General features: G+C 34.5%; 3 protein-coding genes across 6 annotated transcripts; 2 read left to right on the forward strand and 1 right to left on the reverse strand.

Annotated features, from left to right (window-relative positions):
• Positions 1 to 1,683: 1,683 nt before the first annotated feature.
• LOC103404177 (ABC transporter I family member 11, chloroplastic) lies at positions 1,684 to 5,619 on the reverse strand. 4 transcript variants are annotated; one of them, XM_008343064.3, is made up of 10 exons: positions 5,250 to 5,619; positions 5,080 to 5,159; positions 4,882 to 4,933; positions 4,665 to 4,798; positions 4,371 to 4,485; positions 4,159 to 4,245; positions 3,948 to 3,996; positions 3,510 to 3,594; positions 2,670 to 2,790; positions 1,684 to 2,320 (listed from the first exon to the last, which is right to left on the reverse strand). In XM_008343064.3, the coding sequence occupies exons 1-9, from the start codon at positions 5,424 to 5,426 to the stop codon at positions 2,712 to 2,714; spliced, it is 858 nt and encodes a 285-aa protein (XP_008341286.3). In that variant the 5' UTR covers positions 5,427 to 5,619; the 3' UTR covers positions 1,684 to 2,320; positions 2,670 to 2,711. The 4 variants fall into 4 exon arrangements, with proteins under 4 accessions (XP_008341286.3, XP_008341287.3, XP_008341285.3 ...); XM_008343065.4 differs by having other exon boundaries at positions 1,684 to 2,314; positions 5,250 to 5,594; XM_008343063.3 differs by having other exon boundaries at positions 2,665 to 2,790; positions 5,250 to 5,594.
• A 4,642-nt stretch (positions 5,620 to 10,261) lies between these two features.
• On the forward strand, positions 10,262 to 13,587 carry LOC103404179 (uncharacterized). Its single transcript, XM_008343067.4, has 4 exons — positions 10,262 to 10,746; positions 10,929 to 11,131; positions 11,752 to 11,981; positions 12,800 to 13,587. Exons 1-4 carry the CDS (start codon positions 10,652 to 10,654, stop codon positions 13,076 to 13,078), a joined length of 807 nt encoding a protein of 268 aa, XP_008341289.1. The 5' UTR covers positions 10,262 to 10,651; the 3' UTR covers positions 13,079 to 13,587.
• A 5,307-nt stretch (positions 13,588 to 18,894) lies between these two features.
• On the forward strand, positions 18,895 to 20,934 carry LOC103404518 (probable WRKY transcription factor 75). The gene is made up of 2 exons (XM_008343449.4): positions 18,895 to 19,390; positions 20,598 to 20,934. The coding sequence occupies exons 1-2, from the start codon at positions 18,897 to 18,899 to the stop codon at positions 20,773 to 20,775; spliced, it is 672 nt and encodes a 223-aa protein (XP_008341671.3). The 5' UTR covers positions 18,895 to 18,896; the 3' UTR covers positions 20,776 to 20,934.
• The last annotated feature ends 2,518 nt before the right edge of the window (positions 20,935 to 23,452 follow it).

A 23,452-nucleotide genomic window follows, 5' to 3' on the forward strand; every position in this document is an offset into this window, starting at 1 on the left:
CTTCTATGGTCCCAATATCAAAATCAAAAAGAACAACCATCATTACAATGATTTTCTCTGATGGTATGTATACTCTTAGCATTGGATTCCAGGATTGCAACTAAAGTACGTAATAAAGAGATTCAAATAGGTAATATGGATATGGTTTTTCGTTCATCTCCTCTATTTGTTTTGTATGGTGCAGGACTTTTATTTCCTACTTGTATTCAGTGACAGATATTTATGATAAAGTAAAACTCTTAGAGAGGACGGTCATTGTTGGAGCTGGTCATAATTAGGCAGCATGGGAAGTGGTTGGGTTCATGCATTGAATCCTAAACTTGATAAGAAATCAATAGCTTCAGCATACATTTGGAATTTTAAAAACTTACGTATTAGGTAGTTGGATGCCATATTCTTCTGACAGTTCCATCCCATCCCGCGTACACCATCTTCCACACAAACACTGAATTTCAAGTCACACAAAACTTGCATCACATAGTGAGATCAATGCCCTTCGAATATCTGAGTACACATCAGACCTTTCTCCCAATTCAAAAGTCTGATGATCATGTCTTCTGCTCCGCCTGCAACCGATCGCTTGCGCGTTACAAATTTTGCTGACCCAAATGCAAGCAGAAACATTACAAATCAAACAAGGTTTCATGTCAATAGCGTTATGAGGGATGCTCTCCTGCGCATCAAAACACAAAAAGCATTCAACTTATTGGCAAGGCAATGCCTAAGTACCCTAAATTCCAACGTTAAACACTTCAAATTTTGCTTACCTATTTAGTCAGCAAAACAACAGGAGATGTGTGTGCCTTTGCTTTATGCATGTTCTTAGAAATCCATGTACAAAACAAGTCAATCATCAATTATTCAGCTTTCTTTCCTTACGGGGAGATATGATGTAGAGAAAACTCGAAGATTGGTACATGGGTTGTTTTCGAAAAATAAAAGTTTGCCATTTAAATGGCTCTACAATCTACATGCTACAGTTTGCTCAATCGTTGTTAAGATTAAAGCGTTTTAAGATTAGACGTAAATGAAGATAGTTGCCAAGAGAGCTTGGAAACTTTGGTCCCAAAGTTGCAAACAATAAAACCAATTTGCAACAATATAAAAAGTAGTTCAATTACTTATAATCACATGTAAATTTTTTCTTTCTCTGAGATTAATTCTCTCAACAGAGACCGCTTTGTCCAAGGGTAGGCAACAAAAAGATAGTGCTTAGATGGGGTATTTTCTTTGTCATCCCAAGGCATAGGAATTATGCCAGTATACGATTTTTATTTTGTTTTGAGACCATCCATTTGAGGTTATCCATTTGAGATATGGTTTAATGTTTTCAAACTCTCATCAATGTCCAGATGGGTAGACGCGGCATTCATCCTTCATTTAATCTAGGAAACCCGATCGAGAACATACAAATGCAGTTACTTGGGTGGCAAGTTTGCAATTAGGATCACCAATGTTATACAGTTGCTTGGCCGATAGTGCCGAAACCGTAGGCAATCGGATGTCGATCACACTCACACTGTCGGGGGTTGGAGGAGTCACTCTCAGAAATTTGAAATATTTATTCCGGCTTCATCGCACCGGCCACTCGGCCACCCAAATTAAAGCATAAATCATATGCTAATTCACACAAACTTTTCATTCGAACACCAAATCAATCGCCATTGATACATACATCGATCGTTAAAAACCACCGACCTCAACGGCACTTGATTAATAATAAGGCTTCTTGTTCTAAAAGACTGACATAAGTTTTTGTTTTTGTTTTTGAACAAAAGACGGACATAAGTTAAATATTACAAATGTGTTTACCTCACATTCCAGAAGGGCAATTTTCAGTTGCGCGGTGTTTCTCCTTTCCACAACATCCACAAGGACCGTATCTAAGTTTTTCTTCTTCTTCTTCTTCTTCGGGTGTCAGTTTCGTCCCAGAGCTAGCATCCTTTCTTTCAAGGTATTTATCCACTGTTTTCGTGGTTCCGTTGTCAATGCTTAGAAGTGAAATAAAAAATCGGTTTACATGCACAAACTATGAATATATTTTCTGTATGGATTCTTCACTTTCTCTTCAGTCCTTCGTTTGCGTTGTGGAATGATCGAGCCCACTTGTAAAAGGTCCAATCGAAGATGTACGCGTGCATGGCTAATGACTCTGTCTCTAAGCCTACAGCAGCTTTACCCTTTCCTAATCAATTAACTTCCAGAGATGCTCATGAAGGCATGAGATGCTAATATTCAGGGCCATCAACCTTGTCCTGCTGCCTCCTCCATCCAGAAGATGCTTAGACTTGAATCCAAACACTATAGCTATTTACTGTACCTGCACGCAAGGTTTATATACTTAAATAACAGAGAAAATAAAGCGAAAGATGCACCAATGACATCAGTGAAAGCTGCATCAATGTGCCAATGAAAGAAAAATGGGTTTTCTTTCCCTTCCTGTGACCCAAATATAGACATGGCACATATATCACACCAAGCTTTCACAATTGGTCATCAAAGCACCCACTATCCAGGAAAAGAACTGAAAATGAAAAAATCTCTACCCAAGTGCGTGCTATTTCATGCATTCCACTTTCATTTTTTAAGCATATTCTTCCTATTCCTAAACAATCCATGTCAAAGATTAATATGTTAGAAGTAAATATCAGTAAAGATAAAAACCTCACAGCAGACGATGTTTATCAAGAGGCAGCAGCATATTGCTGAAATTAAACGGGTAGGGGCTCTTCCCTAAGAACCCCACCCATCTCCATCCTCCAAGAACGATCCACTATAGCTGCTAACTCCCTGAAAGAGAACACAAAATGCGTATAACATGAGACCAGATAAGGTAATTCATTTATAACTACTTTTGACAAGTAGTAATGAATCTAGGTGGTAGATAATACAAGTTTCAAGGAAACTACTACCAGTTTTTTGATAATATGATAAACTTCAGCACCCAATACACTCAACTTTAAACTGACTCGGTATGTCATTTCAATTTGCAACAATAATCAAGTTATGGAAACTTAAAGAGCATATTGCATTGTAAATGTAATTTGAAATAACTCCACAGGCTTTCAATTACAATTATATCCACGTTGCTCATCAAATACTAATAGAACACATTATGATTCTGACACTCTATGTTCTCTGGTTTTATAACTTTGATGCCAGGCTCACACTTTTTCTTCAAGTTCTGGACAGAAATGTCCTTCACAAAGTTAATAAAGTTGCCACATCTCATACCTCATTTTTTGACACAAAGTTATTAGGTGTTAGATGCAGAAACTTTCTCAACTTGACAGAGCCACATCCATCATCTCATGTCCTTGTTAAAATGAAAACACATGGGTCCATACATTATGGGTAGCACTAGTAAAGAATGTGGAAAGAAAAACAATGAAACATTAAGGCAATGCACCAAGTGATAATGATAATATAACAAGTGAACAACAATAAATAATGTACAAAGAAAGACCATAGAGAATGAAACGTTACAACAGTGTAATCAAAAGACATACTTGAGATCATGGCTGACAACAAGTATAGTCAATTCTTTCTTTAGATGCTTGAGAAGCTTCACAACATCTGCACGTGCCTTCCAATCTGATCAAATAAAAGTTATCTAAACAGCAGCAGAAAAAGAAAAAAAAAAAAAAAGATAAATGTAAAAACAAATACCAAATTAAACAATTTGAAAACGAAGAAGAAACAAACAATATGGTTTGCCAGATAAACCCTAGAAACCTAAGTTTTGAAGCCAGAAGCCAGAGCACAACTGGAACTTTGGCTTAAGTCTATTTTGAAGAGTAAAAATGTTTCCCAAGTAAAGCATAATTGGCATTCTTAATGCCTGATTATTTAAAAAGTATTTATACATTAGTTCAACTTGCTAGGAAGAACCAAATAAGAAGACAAATAATGAAGAGGAACCAAACAAACTAAATTCATCTCCATACCAAGACCGGCAAGAGGTTCATCCAGTATCAATAAATCAGGGACTTGCACCTGGAGATTGAGGTCAATTGACATGTATGAGTGATTTCATGCCAAAGCAATAACCAGATTTATAAGACTGAACTTTATCAAAGCACATAGTTGAAGTGTTATCAAATATATATTACACTGTCATTTTGGTGTATGCATTTGTGTTTACATCTAAGTTCTTACTAGTTGAATTGCCAAGGCAAGCCGACGTTTGTAGCCACCACTTAGGGAATGAGGATCTCTATCCAATGAGATGCCACTTAAACCAACCTACGCAATCAGTTAAACTAATGAATTCTTTTTTAGAATAATCAAATCATAATGAGCATCAATGGAAAAAAAATGTCATAATAAGTAGAAGAAAACGTGTTCATGCTAAGAAAGGGCACAAGTACCCAATTGATTGCTCTTTGGAGTCTCAGAGCAAGATGCTCCTTCATTTGAAGATCACCCTTTTGCCTTGGCCACCCAAATGTAACTTCATCAAGCACATTATCTGCCACAAAATACCTAGCTTGAAAAGGGGCATAACATATTATCAAACACTAAAAAAATTGTAAATGAACAGACATGACACAAACAATCAGGGATATGGCCCATATGGGAGCACAATTTTGTAATTATGAACTCGTATCATGATTAATTGAAACAGGAAACAATTTTTTAGTTTCGTAACTAATATTCAATACCTCTCCGGAAACTGAAACACAATGCCAACTCTTCCGGCTGATAAGGGTTCGGGAGACTGAACTGGGTTGCCATCATTTCCATATTTTTGAATGTAAATTGAACCTGAAGTTGGTTTGCTCATCCCTGCAAGAAGCTGGAAGAGGGAAAGAAAATCAATTCATATACAATACACTGCTTAAAAAAGAAGATGAACATTACATAACATCAACACACAACCTGCACAAGAGTAGTCTTTCCGCTACCGCTCCGCCCAAAAATTAAGCCAAAGCTGCCACATCAAAATGCACAAATTAAGCCTCATACTGCAAAATCTGCTCCACGCATCACATAGATTCCCACAAAATACTGAAATTAATTATAAAAATGAAGAAAAAAAATCACTTAATAATTGATTACCAGGCCATAGATTTGTACCTTTTCTCCGGAAGCGAAAAGCTAACATCACTGAGGAGGCTGAGCTCAGTCCCCGGCGGTTGGTAGCTGACATTGCTAACCTTCAAGTTCAGATTGAATACTTGAGTGATCAGAACAAGTAACAAATTACGCTTTAGGGATTGTGAATTTGGGTTGTAAGATGAACTTACTTCGAAGCTGGAGTAGCCGCATTTGAATTTTACAGATTGGGGTTTTCGGAAATTCACACTCCCAAAATTTGGACTTGATACTTGCCTTGGACGTGATTTGGGCGGGAATCCGGCTGCTGGTTGGCGCGCTCTCCGCCCTGTGAGGGGGTTGAAGGCGACGACGGAGGAGCTCGCCATGTGTTTGCGAGAGTGGACAGGGGAGGGTTGTGGGGTTTGTCAAATTTAGTCGAACACAAATGCAGCACAATACCGTTGGATTTGCGCTCTGAAGCGTTTTGGGTAGGTGGATTTGTGGAAGTAGGAATCCTTCCTCCTGTTCCTATCACCTTCTCTTTCTTCCTCTCACATTTTGTTTTTTAACCTTAGAATTGGATCCGCTCTGAACCTTAGTATCTGAAATCTAGAGATCAAATTATCTGAAGATTGGTGTGTAAAAGAAATCAGAGCCGTTGGTTTTGTGTGATGGCTAGAAAAATAAGTTAATGAGAACCGTTGGATTGAATTTGTGCGGCCTAGATAAATTGATTCCTAAGCTCTAGATACTAAAGTTCGGAACGAATCCAATTCCTTTATCTTTTTATCTCTATAAAAAATTAATATAAAATATTAACATAACTTAATCGTAACCGTTCAATTATTTATCTATTTTTTAGTAAAAAAAAAAGAGAAATTAAAAGGGAAAAAAAAAACTCTTCCGAATTTGTGGTCTTTGAGAGTTTGGATATCTGAAATTTTTTTTTTCTTTTTCACAATAGCATATTTTATTTAAATTATTTATGATTATGGAGATTCGATCATTCACTAAATTCGAGGAGTCTCACAGGAGCTTCACAATTCGTGAGTTGCTATCTATATATTTCTAAATTAATTAGTTTTTATTTTGTATAATGTACCCTTAAGTTTGAGTTTGGAATTATAGATAAGAGGAGAAATTTGATAAGTGTCATCGAGAGAATTCATCAAGTGTTTTTGAAGCAACTTGTTGAATAATGTCAAAACATATCATATGCTTAGCAGGAACTACATCAAATATTTGCTGGACAAAAAAAAAACTATACTAAACCTTTAAAAAGTTCTCGAAAAACATTCACATCTGTATTTTTTTTTTAAACACGAGTGACTTTGGAAGTCTAGAACCATCTTGATTTGAATGCACATTATTTAAATGTTGGTATTGTCCCACATTTACCCGCATTTAAATGTGGGTAAGTTCAAAATTAAAAAAATGCAGGTATGGTACCATTTTCCAATTATTTATTTGCTTCTCACTAACCTGACACCAGCCCGCACTTGTTGATGATAATTTAATCGTTTACATCGACGAAACTTAAAAAAAAAGGCCTTTCAATCCAAGGCAATTGACAAATAATCAATCAACAATGCTTGGTTTACAAATTTCTGAATTAATTCATTTTCGAAACACTTCATCGTCGACTCATAACGCTTCTTTTTCATGATTAAAATCATTCTTAAATCACCATGTACAATGATTTATAGTAAAATTAACTGGAACTAAATTATCTAATTTCATAATTTTTTTTTTACAAAGATGTAATAATTTATAATATGACTAGTTATGGTCATAACCACAAAGTTTCAGACATTCACTGCAAAGAGCTTAAAGTAGAATTTTTTTCACAATTGTAGTGAAGTCAGTATTATTCACAATGGTAACATGTGTTAAACGGATCAATTATAACAATGTGCTCTTTTACTATATTCAAATTGAATTTTTCTTCTTAATTATAGTGTAGATGAATTAATATAACAACCACTTGTATTAAAAAAAAATTTAAAAGGGGTAGTGGTTAGGCAACTGAAAATAAAAACGGAGTGATAGAAAACAAGAAACGGATGGTTGTCACTCTTTTTGTTTGACCTAGCCTTTCATGTTTCACTCTCTTTTTCTGATAGGTGATGCTAATATTGCATACGTAGAAGTAGCTGGGCAACAAGCATGCTTGCATACAAACGCGTATCAATGTGAACGATTGGACTCAAAAAAACAAAAACATGAATGTGAATTCTGAACAAAAATATTGTCCTAATTAATGTAATGTAATGTCAATTTCAAATATTGTTTAGTTATATGTCAATTAGGTCATGTCAAATCCTTTGTTTTCTTCTTTTTCCTCCAATTGGCTTGAATTTGCCGGAAATTAAAAATCTTCTTTTGTCTAGCCTTTTTTTATGTAGAGTTTTTTTAGTATGACCTAACATCTCATCATAGGTTTGTTTGGAACTATTTTTTATATGATTGAAATTGATTTTTGTGAAAATATTTTTGAAACTAATTTCTAGTAAAAATGCAACTAAATTATGGAGAAAAAAAAATATTTAAAGTGCTTCCTACAATAAGTACATCACTGATGTTTCTTGTAGGAAGCACTTTAAATGTTTTTGGAATTTAGAAATATTTTCTCAAAGGTGTTTTTAGTTATTTTAAAGGTACTTCCAAACGAGCCCCAAATTATTATCTATTAACTTGTGTAATAGCACATGAATTTATGTACTAGTACTATATTCTAGTTATGTGTCTGTTGATCCTAAAAACTACTAAACCTACGTGGCATATAGACCAAGTAATTAATAAGCTAACTACGTCATTCAGTTGTGTGCAGGGCGTGCCAACTCGTCGACCGAGCTCGACCAGGGAGTAGAATGTGTTGTGCTGCTAACTTCTTGATCTTACGACTGTGGTCGAGAAATGAACATGTCTCGGCCTTCGAGTTCTAGAGCCTGAAGACAAGGCTGCTAGTTATGCGAAGTTCAATATCAAATTCGGCTTTCAATGTGTCAAACGTAGTAACCTGTAACACCTCACTACGCCAAGAATGCTGGTAAGATGACATCTACCAACAAGGACTCGAAAATCCTTGTCGACCGAGATTTGGATAAATAACCAATCAGTCGAGAAACAGTGTTGTTTATCTAAACTGAAGGTGATCCTTGATTGGCTGATTCTATGGCTTCACGGCTCCAGTGTTGTTTATCCAAATTGAAGATGTTGCCAGTTGCATTCACATTGCTGTTTATCTAAACTGAAAATGTGTTGGCGAAAAAAATACACTATGAAAGTAACCGGCAACATCGTCTTATATTTATAGCAATGAGGTCTCATTCATACTCTTTAGCTGCGACCTGCCAAGACGTTTTCCAAATTGCACCCGTCTCTCTGTGATGCTATCGAAATATTCTTGATATACCACCAGTGACCAAACCAAATCCATTTTGATCTCCTTGTGAACTTAAATTTTTTGATAGAAATTCAATGCATATGTCGAGCTCAATAACGTGGCCTTCCATTAATATTAAAACAACTCATCCAGCCTTGATATCTAATTCCACATGCTTCAACATGCAAAGCTAATTGCAAGCAGATTGCAATATCACCTCACTTGTCATTATCACATCACATTAATTTTACTTCATCATTATCCCATGCATGCATGAAGATCATGCATCCTAACAATTCTGATCAAATCCATGCTGCTCCAATTCGATGACAAGAACCCCAATCTCATTCGAACTACACCGCTTACTTGGGGATATAATTAATATTTATCCTATATATCATGTTTTAAAATATGCCAAGATAATTCATATTAAAATATAATTATTATGATAAAAATCATAATATTATCCTTTTATCAATAACAAAATTATCTTCACTTTTTCATCCAACAGTTGGGAGCTATGCTCACTCAACGACCTTGATTGCACGGGCTGATAATGTAATTTTAGGTCCAACAGTGTCGTATCAATCATGTGCATTAATTTATATTATAACACGCGAATTAGTGGTATTATATATGACCCTCTGACAATAATATTGAAAATTTTATCATTTTCGCCAAAAATCTCATGTATTTGTGCAAAAGAAGTCCACTCTTTTCTATTCGTACAGCCACTATCTTTCATAAGATTTGAGTTCCTTTTCATAATATAAGAGTTGAATTCATAACCTCTTTTGCTAAGACGAAATTTAATTGGACGTCACCAAATTAAATAGTGTTTGAGTCAAAATCAAGAGAGAAATTTACGTATAAATTGTTGCTATTTAGTACTTACCTAGTAATTTGCCAATGCTATCGTTTGACCGAAAGCCGTCTGATTCTTGGGTCAGTTGGGTCAAAATGTCAAGGTCATCTTCAACAAGCCTTCACAAAAAGTTTCAGTGCAACTTCCATACATCTTACGACTGTTTGAAACCCAGTCCGGTCACAAGACTCACAACCACCACCATCACCAAACAAACACCACGAACTTACCACCACAAAATCCCACTTTGCCACGTGTCTAAATTTGATTGGAAATTTGTATTTGTGGTGCATGGAGAAAAGAAATATTTGACCAACAAAACATTAGGTAATATAGACCGAAGAATGGAAACAATCGTTCTCCACAAAAAAAAAAATAGAATCAATAAGCTAAGTGTTGTTATCTATTGATTAGGTAATGATTTACCTTCATTCCTTTATTGATTTACACCAAGAGGTATGAGAATAAATTTGTTGTAAATTCGTCATTTTTAAAATTTGAATTTAAAATTTCTCACATATTGACTCATTTATTCATGAATATTAGGTACGAACCTTACATATTTTGGTACGGTATTATTAGGGTTTTCATCCCATATTCACTCAATGATGTTTATTTGATGATTTTATCCCTAACGAAGATACACCATGAACGATATGGTTTTGGAGCGAATATTTATGAAAACATAGTTTCAGGTAATTTGTGAATAAATAGTTGTCGGTGTCATCAAACTTCTATTTAATTACAATATTATCACCGCATCCACATACAATATATTTATAATACAGTTATCGCTCCATTGTTTTTGTCTTTGTTAAAACTTTATAAAGTGTTATTCATTACATATTTTTTTGTACTCTGAAGAAGTTAATTAGTCAAACATCAACAGCCACATATGAAAAATTACTATTCTGTCAAAAAATAAAAAACGTCAAATTAATATATTATGTGTCGTAATATAAGTGGGTAGTACCGAGACGGTTTTTAACCCTACATTGCGTGTGGCCAATACCATCACAATCTACGGGTCTCTCACCGGGTCGGTCTTTAACCTGACAATTACTCAAGCATCGAGCGTCACGAATTGATTCGGATATAAATCTGCACTGCAGCTCAAATTACTGCAGAAAAAAGATTAAATATTTAATCCCTCTTCTTCCTCGCCGTCAGCGCGCTCCAAGAATCTAACTCGCTCGTTTTTCACATCTTCTTATTACACACCAACCTTTTTTAATCATTTCAGTCAGCTCCAAACTTTTTTTAATTATTTTCAGTTTACTCCAACCTTTTGTTAATTCAATCCAGTTTAGTATATAAGAGAGTCGGCAGGCACCCTCATCCTTAATTATATCAGCCAACAAATGGGGAGTCCTCCTGCTAAGAAAGTCCTGCTCACCTCCAATGGTGACGATATTTCACAGAGCATCGCCTTCTCTCTGGCCCAACGCGGCTGCAGGTGATTATATCTCCATGGGTTGAATCAAATTTGAAATTTTGAATTTCGGGTTTTCTGGGACGGATTCCATTTGGGTGCATTTTGTGATTAATCTGACAAATGGGTTTTGAGATTTATTCTGTTCTGTGTATTAAAGATTTGATTTTTTGGTTTGTTTGTTTGTTTGTGTTATGAATAAGCAGGTTGGTGTTGATGGGGAAGGAGAGCTGCCTACGGGGTATTGTGCAGAAAATAACGGGCTCACTGGAAGGTGCGGTGGCGCCGGTGGAGGTGGTGGACGTGGACATGGAGGACGAGAGGGAGGGAGCTTTTGATGAGGCGGTGGAGAAGGCATGCAACATCTTGGGCAATTTGGATGCCTTTGTGCATTGCTATACTTACGAAGGTATAAGTTTCCTTCATGACTGCTCTAATCCAACTTTTTTAGCCCAGAGATAATTTGAAAGATGATTTTACTTTCAAAGTCCATTGAATTTAGCGAGTTATCTAATCTAAATCAATAATGTGTACCAAACGAGGCGAGGAGTAATACTTGGGACTCAGATTCCTGTAATGTTCTAATAAGAACTAAGAAGTCGTCACAATTTGGCGTCTTTATTCATCTTTTGGATTCAGGGTGGCTCCCTTGGGTATAGTTTGGAAATATTATTATTATAAAAAAAAAATATATATATATATATATATATATCTGATTGGTTGTTTAGCTTGTGGATCTTGGTGTGACCATGGTCAACAGTAATAGTATATAGTACAGCAATAAATGCTGATGTGGAATTGACCTTTTGTCAATTTGACAAACATGACAGTAACTTTTTTTAGGAAGATGTTCAAATTTTTCTTGGAAATCTGTTGATCCCGTGTGAAAACATGTTTAACAAATGTTTTTATATACGGGTGTTATTCGCCATCTCGTTTTTAGCACTCCTTTTTGTTATGTGCATATGTAAAGTTTGTTGCAGTTTAATTGAACCTAAGCAGAGCGACCATTTCTGGTTTTTTGAACAGGAAAAATGCAAGACCAGCTACAATTACCTGAAGGTGAATTCAAAAAGATAATGAAGATTAACTTTATGTCTGCGTGGTTTCTGTTAAACGCTGTTGGCAGAAGAATGCGAGATCACAAGTCAGGAGGTTCAATTGTGTTCTTGACCTCGATAATTGGAGCCGAAAGAGGGCTTTATCCAGGAGCTGCTGCTTATAGTGCATGTTCGGCAGGCCTTCAGCAGTTAGCTAGGGTATGTTTATTGGATTCGTTCGTGTACATACACTCTGATATAACTGCTGCTGCATATGTTTTTTGAGTAATTTGGAAAATGAACTTTTATAGTATCAGTTAGGAGTCAAAACTATCCCAACCATTCATATCTGTATACGAAAACCAAATTTGCAACCTTGGTTTTACAGGGTTTTATGTGCTTGATCTCGCATTAGGTGGCTCGACATAACCAGAATCAAATTAATTTTTAAGGAGATACACTGAGATGTCTCATGATCATGATTGATTTTTATCACGTCTTACTGTGGGATGGATAGCTAACAGAACAATTGCTTATGTGTTGGATGGTGTTGGGTCAATTCAAGAGAGATAGAATAGGGTAAAAGTGGAGAAATATAAGTTGCCACATCGATGAGGAGAAATCTCATTGAGTTTGCAAGCATAGTCGTAAAATTTTGATCAGTCTCTTCTGCTAGTACTTTGTAGACTGTAGGGCTTTTGAAGTACTTGAACTTCAATCTTTGTTCTTCACATCAGTTCTACACTTTTAGGTGTATCATCATTGGGACAACCTTGTAAGGTGTCGTTGTTTTGGCATCTCCTAATACAACATTACAGTTTACACACCAAAGGCATAAGCATTGAACAGTTTTTACAACGTTGTTATTGTATTTTGAGGTTGTAAGTTCAATTTAGGATGCCTCTGTTGCATACCTCCAAAACTTTGGTGCATTTTGAACTGCTTGTTGCATATCTCAACTCATAGTACACTGCTTTTACTTTTTATGTTTCATTTTAGTTGAATATTCGGAAAATTTCTCCCGTTGCTATTTTCAGACGTCAGCCTTGGAGATTGGACGATACCAGATTAGGGTCAATGCTATTGCCCGTGGTTTGCATCTACAAGATGAATTTCCAATTTCCGTGGGAATAGAGAGAGCGAAGAAGCAGGTGATGGAGGCAGCTCCATTGGGGAGATGGCTTGATGTTAAAAACGATCTGGCTTCAACTGTCATATATTTAATCAGCGATGGGTCACGGTACATGACAGGCACAACAATATTTGTGGATGGGGCACAGTCTCTAACGAGACCTCGGATGCGTTCTTTTATGTGATTCTTCTCCCCCTTTTTTTCCCTGGCCATTACTTAGGTCTTATCTTAGGTGGATTAGCCATATATTCACATGGAGTCTGTTACTTGTGGATCATAAAGGTGGTTAATTTTGAAGCATTCTGAGGCTCAAAATCTCAAAGATGACTGCTTTCGCTGTGGTTTCATGATCAGTGATGAGAATGTGTAAACAACCATTTAGTTTTGGGATGGAAATAAGTTCAAATGGACTGGTCCTCTTTTCATGCTAAAGCTGTGAGCAGAGCTGCAGAGGTTAAAAGTTCCGTTAAGATTCTGTCATCTGGTTATCTCGACGTTTGAAGACATGAAGAAACGAGCTTGGATGGAAAGTAGGTGACTGCATTTTCTCTGCGTCTGTGTTGGAAATTATTAGGGTGCCTACCTTTTTGTCACAGATTGTTGATTTTACAACTGCCTTTCTGGTGTATTACCGTCATTCATTGTCAATTCGAATTATCAAAGTACTTGAATAAACAGAGAAACACTTACAAACATGAGTTTTTACAAACGATATATAATTTCATCTAAATTGTGGAGAGGGGAGAGTTTGAGCCTGGGTTGAAGAGAAAGTTGCTAGCAAACATGACCTTTAAAATCCAACAGGATCCTCTCTAGATCCTTTTGGTGAGGATCATGGGGATCTATAAATTGTATCCGTTCATCGTTCGTGCAGTTAATTTTTGTCAGATACTGTTTGTGTTTAATTTTGAATACAAATATTTAAAATGATTTTTGACAGCACGATGTACAATGAACGGACATGATTCACAGATTCACAAAGAGTATCCGGCAAGAATCCGGATTCCTTTAAGATGACGAAAAAGGCTTTTAGCCAAAATGGTCTTTAAGATTGTCATAACTTCTTATTTTGGTTTTTCAAATTTAAAATCGAGAGAAGTGGTCTCTTAGATTGTTCACTATTAATTATTTTATGAAAATTTCTCCGTTAAATTGAAGAAACCACCAGTTCAATGAGAATGGTTGATTTGACAAAAATACCTTCAATTTAATTGAAATTTATCGCAAAATAACCAAAATAATCGGTGGTGGACAATCCAGGAACCATTTATATCAATCTGAAATCTCAAACTAAAATGATGAATTATAACATTCTCAATGATCAATTTAACTAAAAAACTGAGGAAAAATATGTGTTGGAAACAAAAATCAAGGACAAGGGCTCGTATGCATGATTGTACCTTAACATGTGTGGAATTTGACCGTATTCAACATCTTTTGAAGAAAAATTCCAAATAATTTAAGGTTTGCTTTTCATATTTGTTGTTAAGGAGGGCTGCGCGGAGAGGTCCAATCAAGTGAACCCATTTTTTCCGAATTCAAACACGTGTTTGTATTTGTGACTCTATCTTTAGACCAAACTAATCAGCTTTCGATATACCGGTGAATGTCTGAACGAGATTAGTGTTTCTGTTTTAAAATTTGGTTCTAAACTCCAGAGTTTGAGTTTTTGTTTAGTCTATAAAATATTCAAGAATGCAAAGCTAGTGGCGGATTGTTTTCATGAATAGAATCTAACTATTCACTTCACTTAACCTAGATTCAAATTCTTTTTAATCTATATTAATTAATATTCTAATATCACTTGTAATTAAGAAATAAAAATTAAAAAGATTTTATATCGAACATATGTCATTTGGTGATGTAATTATAAGTTATATCACAAATGTTTAATCTTGGTACACACAAGGGCATTATATTATCAATTTTTTTTAGGGGCTCACCTTGTACAGGTGCGGATATACAAAAAAAAAAAAAAAGTTATGAAAATACTATTCTAGAAGATCTGAATGCTGGCTACCATTAAAATATAGGTGTTTGTTCTTAAAATGCGCATGATAAATAAATTTTAAAAAATATATATGAATGCTGCATTATGTATGACATAAAGGTTTGACTAGGTGTATTTTTTTTAATGAATAAAAATTCACCTCATACCGTCGAGCTTTAAAAAAAAATGAAATGTTATAATGAACAACATTTTACATATTTATACTAAACTAGCTACTTCGTGGGACCTTCGCAAAGAGGATTCTGTATGCGCGCGCGAACACACACACACACATATATATATATATATATAACCCTCTATATTATGTACTAGAAAACCATGAATCCAGCCCTAAAATTACCTTTCATGATTCGATCAAAGTTAATTAATTAAGGATTATATTATTATTAAATTTAGTCCATGTTGGACGCGCGACGTATAGTCCATGTTATGCAAGATCCAATTGAACTTACTCCAGTTCAAAGGCAACTGCTGTTAGTCTACGCTTTAACTTTTACCAATTGTGTGTGATATATGTAGATCTACACTACCTATTAATAAAATTTTGGTTGTCAACTAAAACTTTTAAGAAATTATCATTTTAACCCCCTCACCAAAACTGAACTCAATTAAAAAATATGAGCAATTTAGTAATTATATGAACATAAATTTTGCTATTTTTTATAACAACCTCACAGTCAGGTTAGTATAACATGCCCTATTTAAAAATTTAAAATAAAATAAAAAGTATTCCCGTCTTAGAAGAAACCACTCATCATTATCATAACAGATTTTTTTTTTTTTAAGAATTTTAAAAACTAATCCCACTTCATAATAAAAAAGAGTAAACTGTCATTTAACCACCTGAACTATCACGTGAGTTTCAATTTCCCCCTTGAACTATTTTTTTAGCCAATTGACCCCCTAAACTATGTTAAAGTGGCCAATTAACCCCCTACTGTTAAGTATCTTTAACTCCATCCAATTTTCTGTTAGAAAGTGTCATGTGCTTGGCACATGACCACCTTTTTACATTTTATGTCTAAATCTTTACAAAGAAAACATATAAAACAAATATTTAAAAAAAAAAACTTACAAACCCTAAACTTAATCATTCAAAATAATAGAAAAGGTAAGGCTTTTTATATTAACACTCCACAAAATGTTGAATGCACCCCATATTAAAATTTAATATTAAATGACTTATTTACTCTACTATGCAATGACAATTTTGACCTTATTAGGTTTAAAAAAAAATTATAAATACACCCCAAATCACTTTTAGCGTATTATTTATCTTCTCAACTATCAGACCCTCTCATCCTCCATTGTTGAACAAAACCCTAACCAATGAAATTACAAACATGTTAATTGAGAAAAATTGTTTTTGACAAATGAAACACGAAATCGATGTTTTTGAAGCTTCACATGAGGTAAGACTTCACATTTTTCATTGTTTTAGTGATTTCGATGACATCGATAATTATTTAATCTTGTGTTTGCTGCATTATTTAAACTTATATATTCATATTCATATTCATCTTTTAGGGTTCATATTGAAAAATAATGCAGCAAACGCAAGATTAAATAATTATCGATGTCATCGAAATCACTAAAACAATGAAAAATGTGAAGTCTTACCTCATGTGAAGCTTCAGAAACATCGATTTCGTGTTTCATTCGTCAAAAACAATTTTTCTCAATCAACATGTTTGTAGTTTCATTGGTTAGGATTTTGTTCAACAATGGAGGATGAGAGGGTTTTGATAGTTGAGAAGATAAATAATACGCTAAAAGTGATTTGGGGTGTATTTATAATTTTTTTTTTTAAACCTAATAAGGTCAAAATTGTCATTGCATAGTAGAGTAAATAAGTCATTTAATATTAAATTTTAATATGGGGTGCATTCAACATTTTGTGGAGTGTTAATATAAAAAGCCTTACATTTTCTATTATTTTGAATGATTAAGTTTAGGGTTTGTAAGTTTTTTTTTTTTTAATATTTGTTTTATATGTTTTCTTTGTAAAGATTTAGACATAAAATGTAAAAAGGTGGTCATGTGCCAAACACATGACACTTTCTAACAGAAAATTGGATGGAGTTAAAGATACTTAACGGTAGGGGGTTAATTGGCCACTTTAACATAGTTTATGGGGTCAATTGGCTAAAAAAATAGTTCAGGGGGGAAATTGAAACTCACGTGATAGTTCAGGGGGTTAAATGACAGTTTACTCTAATAAAAAATAAAATAAAATAAAATTGTTCACACGTAGTGTGTGTGGCCATCTGCTAGTATTATTGATAGAATAATGCTTAGCTACTCAAAGATAAGTAAAAATTTTTACTCAAAACTCTTCGTGTTTGAATTATAGAGTTTTGTGTTTACGATCAGAACCGTTCATATTATAAACCACTTTGTAAAGATCATCTTTGCAAAAAATGAATTAAAAATAAGGTCGTTTAGTCAATCGATTGTAGCAAATATATAGACAGTTTTTAATACTTTTACCAATTCAGTTCATCTATTTTTATATAGTTCGAAAACTAAACAACCTTAGTTTTAATTCTTTTCTTTTTTTTTGCAGAGATTTACAGAGTAATTTATAACATGAAGGATTCTGATCATAGAGAGAAAGTTTTATGAATCAACAACAAACAATTTTGAGTTGAAACTCCTATTTCATTATTCTTATTAATATTACCAAGCACGAAGGGAACTGAGCATGCATCACTACCAACTTTGTTAAACTCGCATTGGCTTGTGTATTCTGCTTTGAACACTAAGACAAGAGGGCAATTTTTATGGCACAATTATATTATATATTATTGTAGTAAACTATGCTAATCACACGACACCATATAAGAAAATGTACATGTAATGTTGTATAATTCGGACGGTATTGACAATATACCCATGTCATAAAAGTCGTTTTACCTCAATCCTTAAGTAATTTATCCAAATTAAATAACTAATAAAAGGTAAATAAGCAACGTAATAGTCGTAATGGTAATGATGAAGCCGCCACCATTATTCGAACAAAGTATCAGCAGCTTCCTCACTACCATCATCACCCATCTTTATCTAATCACATCCGCGAATGAAGCTCTCATTCTGGAAAGATTTTTCAATGTGACTAATACACGGGATGGTATACAACGTGTCACTAAATAAGTGATGGGATATGTGTGCTAAAAAGTTAATAACTTAAAAAATAAAATTTCCTACCATTCCTATTAAAACACATGATGTACAACTTATATTTCCGTCAAAACTAAAAATTTCTCCTAATCCTGCTTTACTACCTTGGACAAGTTTCGTGCCCTTTACGACATTTCTCAGTTCTCACCCTCTATACGCACATCATCTCTCTCAAGATTGTTGAATTATTTAGCCATTAATTTATTTTTTACATCTGGTGGTGATAAAAAAATATAGAAAAATGTTAAGGAGATTCTCTTAAAAATGGAATTATTCATGAATTATCTGTCATCTCATGTTTTTGGCACAATTTTCATACCAATTAGCATTTCTCTAACGTGTAATGCTATGAAGACCAAAATTTTAAACCAAATTTTGTAAACAAAATGACGTGGCTGTTGATGATTGAATCATTACTTTAGCATTGATTTACGTGCTTATTTTCTATTAATGACATATCATTTAGTGTGCAAATTTAATTTAAGAGTAATGCTAGAGAGACCAACTTTTTAAAACTAAATTGCAAACTAAATGATGTATCACCAATAAAAAACAAGCACGTTAATCAACACTTAGTTAATAATCCAATCATCTATAACCACATCATTAGTTTGCAAATTTGGTTTAAAAAATTTGACCTCCCTAACATTACTCTTAATTTAAAAATTTAGTCTACTTAACACTATCATATATCTAACATATACTTGCAACTTAAAGATAAGTTGTTGGTCATAGTTTAGCCGCCTCTAGCTAGCTTTATATAGGTTCATTTGTTTTAGCTAGCCACAAGTTCAACCCTAGATACCCCATCATGGAGAAGTATCAAATGTTCTTTCCTTGCACCTCATCAGCTAATTACCCAAACCCTAATTCCACAAATATAGATCATCATCACCGGGTGGGAAGCTCTCACGTTTACACGAATAACTTTGATGGGCGTGTTGATCAAACTTCAGATGCATTTTTGGGGTTGAAATCGACGATGACGACAACAGAAAACCACGTTGGATCATCGTCAGATGAAGTATTAGTTCATAAAGATGGTCATCCGTACCAACAATATTATCAGCAGCATTATCCGAGTGCAAATGCAGGCATGAGTAATGTTATTGTTGGAGCTGATCACAGCAGCGTCGATCCTCATCGGGCCAATAATAATGATTCAGGGAAAAAGAAAAAGGGGGAGAAGAAGATGAAAAAGCCGAAATATGCTTTTCAAACAAGAAGTCAGGTCGATATACTTGACGATGGCTACCGGTGGAGAAAATACGGCCAAAAAGCTGTGAAAGCCAACAAGTTTCCCAGGTGTATATATATACATATAGCTATATATTTTTACCTAGATACCTTCATTATATTTTTGCTTCTTCATCTTTCTAGCTATATGACCAGTGAATTTTTTCATCATGCTTTGGTGTATAACATAAATCGTGACAAAGAAAAGTTAAATTTATTTTCTTTATATATTGTATAGTCAATCAAAGAATCGAAAGAAATAATGAGTCTATAAACTCGGTGCCTACCATGCTTTAGTGCATAGTTAAATACTCATGATCCGTACTTGTGCATTTGATGCTTCATTTAGTTTTCTTACTGCGATTTTGATCCATGTGTTTCGGATTTGTTTTGTTTGTGGCGCATATATTAGTACAAGCTAGCTAGTAGATTCCACGGTCCACCATACATAATCCTTTAATCCTTAAGACATGCTTAATACGTGTGGCTTTTCCGAATAAACCAATATCCTAACTTGATTTTCCACTAAGAAATGTATCGGGCTTTGGGGGAAGCAAAAATGGGTGATATCTCTCCTTTATTTACTCTAGTTTTCACATTTTGCAATACCAAATCAAAATTGAAAATAGTTATTAACCAAATATTTGTTTTACAATTTTCTTTCTAAATGTAAATTAAAAACAAAAATTGAAATGATTAGCACAACATTTCTCACATTACTAGCCCAACACGTGATTTTTATCAAAAAATATCTCAGTACAATTAAAAGTGAAGCTATATGTAATTCATTCAGATTTATGATATATGAGATCTAGCTAGGGTTTGGTGTTCCTAATTAACTGGGAGCAAATTAAAACCTTTGATTCATGCACAGTGTTCCTAAGAAATATGTAAATATTAGGATTGCGTACCTATTGATCCATGCAAAGTTTTTCTAAGATATACAAGTTGTGTGTAATATTATATCTGAGATGTACATGTCATGGCTCATTACTATATGCTAGAACTCCAAGTTTTCCTAAGAAGGATTACATATTCAGTCTATTAATTAATAGATTTGCTTCTGTTCAATCTTCTGGGAACTGCACCAGGTAGTAGTGTAAGATCATCATTTCAAATTCCAATGCCTAAAGAATAATGCATGTTCCAAACTGATATTTATCTTTCAAAGTGAATCATATGATTACGCATATGCGTGCATGCTTGCTTTGTATTTGTATGATATGTCCTGATGGATATGGAATAACACTGCTGGATCTTGCTAAATAATTTGCAGAAGCTACTACCGATGCACGTATGAAGGGTGCAATGTTAAAAAGCAAGTCCAACGCCTAAGCAAGGACGAAGGCGTTGTGGTGACCACTTACGAAGGAATGCACACCCATCCCATCGACAAGCCTTCCGACAATTTTGAGCGTATCTTGAATCAGATGCAAATTTACACCCCCTTCTGAAGTTATAACTAAGTATCATTCATTCAGTTTACATAACTACATATATCTATTGAAATATTTATGCTTGCTTTTGTAAAATAAATTGAAGTACTCATCAATATTATTATGGAGATTTTGTGACATATATCTTAATTGATTAGGCGGTGGCCAGTGGATCTATTGACTGATATAGTTTAAGCTAATTTATCAAGTGCATGCAGGTTTATATCAATTATATTTTTTTATATAGAGCTGTTCTGTTCAATTCAATTAGTCAGGGAAAATGACCAACGTCTGCTCTTTAGTTCAGTTTTATCGTTTTTCTTTTGTTCTCAATCACATATTCATGAATATGTCAATTAGTTTGGCAATTTTCTGTTCAATCTGATCTCAGTAGGTTTCGTTTTGAATTAGGGAGATGTCCCTAGCATCTCACGTGACATATCTGTCTCAGTAGCAAATTTGCTACCGATTGACTATAACGTATATAATTCTTGGGTTTGTAGTTAAAATAATTAGAGAGTATTTACGTTAATATTCAAAGTCTTAAATTTAATTACTTCCTGTAGCATTATCGTTTGTATCGAAATAAGAAAAAAAAAATACAACGATTCTCTTAAAAAAATCGAAATGAGAAAAAAAAATAATACAACGATTCTCTTAAAAAAAACTAGGGACCAGATTGATGATTTTCCATTCTGCACGACAAAATTGTCCATTTATAGGTCTGGGAGGGAAAGCCCATTATCCATTTAGGAACCTCATGGCTTTATTCGGATTATAGCCCAATATTAAGCTTTTAATTTCTACTTTTATTTTCAAATAGTTTTACGTATGCTGCTTCCTGCTTGATAAACAGGTGGACTTTGTACTTTCATTCAATAAATCAATTGAAAATAGTGAAACCTTTGTTGTCTTCTTCCCACCAAAATTCACGCAAAATCTGTGTGTGATTATGTGTTTACTTGTTACAATCTCGTATTTTTATATTAACAATGTTTAGTTATTCAAAAATAAGTATAAAATTTAAAATTCATGTTTAAATCATAAATCTTTGTGCTGATGATCAGAAGAACCATTCATATCAAATCATCTTTATAAAGTGATTTATAATAGGAACAACTAATTATGATCATAAACATGAAGTTTTATAAATTGACAATGAACAATTTTGAATATAAACTCCTACTTATCTTTTGAATAGCCAAGTGTTATCCTTTCATATTTGTTGCTGTTTTTGTAAAATAATATGTGTTTTGAAACCAAGTGTTGTGATCCTTTAGCAAAATCCTTATTGTTTTGTTTTAGTTCCATCACCTTATTACAACGAACGAGATTTTAAATTCGTCGACTCCTTCAAGGCATCAAGCAGGTGTAGTAATACAAATTTTAAGCTATTGCAGGACGATTCTTCACACTAACGGGAATATATAGAGAGAGAGCATTAGTGTGACGACCCGTCCCGAATTAATATATATATTTATCCTCAGATGTGTGGAATTGATGATTATACCCTCGAGTCGTAGTGATGTGGATGTACGTTTATAGTTTTAAATTTTTTTTTAGCAGACGTGAGTAAATTATACGTGACATCACGAGAGAGTTGACGCGAGTTAGGGCCGAATTGGGTTCGTAACAAAAATGTTACGAATAAACGATTGTGTAGTTGAGCTAAGGAAATGGACCAATCATCATATCTCCTACTTTCTTGGGTCCAATTAGAATTGTGGGTTTGTTTTGATTTAGATTGTTAGCCCTAAACCTTATGGCCCAATCAGGGCCCTACTCTTTTATTTCTGCCCAATCCCGTAACACACACATACACCCACACATACAAACTTTCTCTCCTTCTTCTTTCTTCTCGACTCTTCTCCCTTGTCTGTACAATCCGAGCCTTCAACTCTCAAACACCATTCAAACTTCACCGATCGAGCTTGAGCTTTGCACCAACGTGTTTTTGGTGACTTCACGAACCCATCCGTACCATTGGATCAAAGAATGAACCACGGGAGCCTGAGAACCTAAGAGCTCCGACGTGGTGCTCTATTGCTCCGTCGTGATTGTGGTTATTTCATGAAGTTTTAAAGCTTAAGGGAGTCTTAAAACTACTTCATAGAGACCTGGGAACAAATTTTGGGAGGATTTGGATGTCGAGATAGGTCAGTTCCACGAGTTGCAGACTTAGCCGAAATATCGAAGGATTTTCCGACCACTTTTCGTCGGTTTTAGGACCTCTAAGAGGTAAGATCATGTTCTACTAGTTCAGGGCTTCAAATTGATATAAAACTTGTGGAATTTGGTTGAAAAACGAAGAAGATATTGAAGTTTTACTATTTTCCAGTTTCCGGTGATGCAACGATGGCAGGCGCTGGATTCTGACGAACCATCGGATAAGGAAGGAAAATATTCTGTCAACTTTGACGGAATATACTAACGGCGTCAGGTAAAAGTTATTGATATATGCTACTATTTAACGGAATATTCCTTAACGGCGTTAAAGATTCCGTCCGTGTGCCAAGCACGTGCCTGCGAGTGGCCGGCGCTTGAGGGCGCGTGGAACGTCGGAAAATTATTCTAAAAATTTGGGGATGCTCATGGTGTTGAGTAGGCCACGATGATATATTCAAACACTCCAATTGAGCAACGTATGAGAAGTAATTATACGATTTTGACTATGTGCTTAAATTAATGTTAAATT

The sequence above is a fragment of the Malus domestica genome, chromosome 17, assembly GCF_042453785.1.
Source record: "Malus domestica chromosome 17, GDT2T_hap1".
NCBI classification, from domain to species: Eukaryota; Viridiplantae; Streptophyta; class Magnoliopsida; order Rosales; family Rosaceae; genus Malus; species Malus domestica.

Excerpts from the sequence above, each read along its gene's own strand:
- LOC103404179 (XM_008343067.4), top strand. The coding sequence starts at position 10,652 with ATGGGGAGTCCTCCTGCTAAGAAAGTCCTGCTCACCTCCAATGGTGAC. Across the intron at positions 10,747-10,928 it reads CTGGCCCAACGCGGCTGCAG|GTTGGTGTTGATGGGGAAGG; the intron begins GTGATTATATCT and ends ATGAATAAGCAG. Across the intron at positions 11,132-11,751 it reads GCATTGCTATACTTACGAAG|GAAAAATGCAAGACCAGCTA; the intron begins GTATAAGTTTCC and ends TTTTTTGAACAG.
- LOC103404177 (XM_008343064.3), bottom strand. The coding sequence starts at position 5,426 with ATGGCGAGCTCCTCCGTCGTCGCCTTCAACCCCCTCACAGGGCGGAGA. Across the intron at positions 4,799-4,881 it reads GAAAGACTACTCTTGTGCAG|CTTCTTGCAGGGATGAGCAA; the intron begins GTTGTGTGTTGA and ends TCCCTCTTCCAG. Across the intron at positions 4,486-4,664 it reads GTGTTTCAGTTTCCGGAGAG|GTATTTTGTGGCAGATAATG; the intron begins GTATTGAATATT and ends TTTTCAAGCTAG.
- LOC103404518 (XM_008343449.4), top strand. The coding sequence starts at position 18,897 with ATGGAGAAGTATCAAATGTTCTTTCCTTGCACCTCATCAGCTAATTAC. Across the intron at positions 19,391-20,597 it reads AAAGCCAACAAGTTTCCCAG|AAGCTACTACCGATGCACGT; the intron begins GTGTATATATAT and ends AATAATTTGCAG.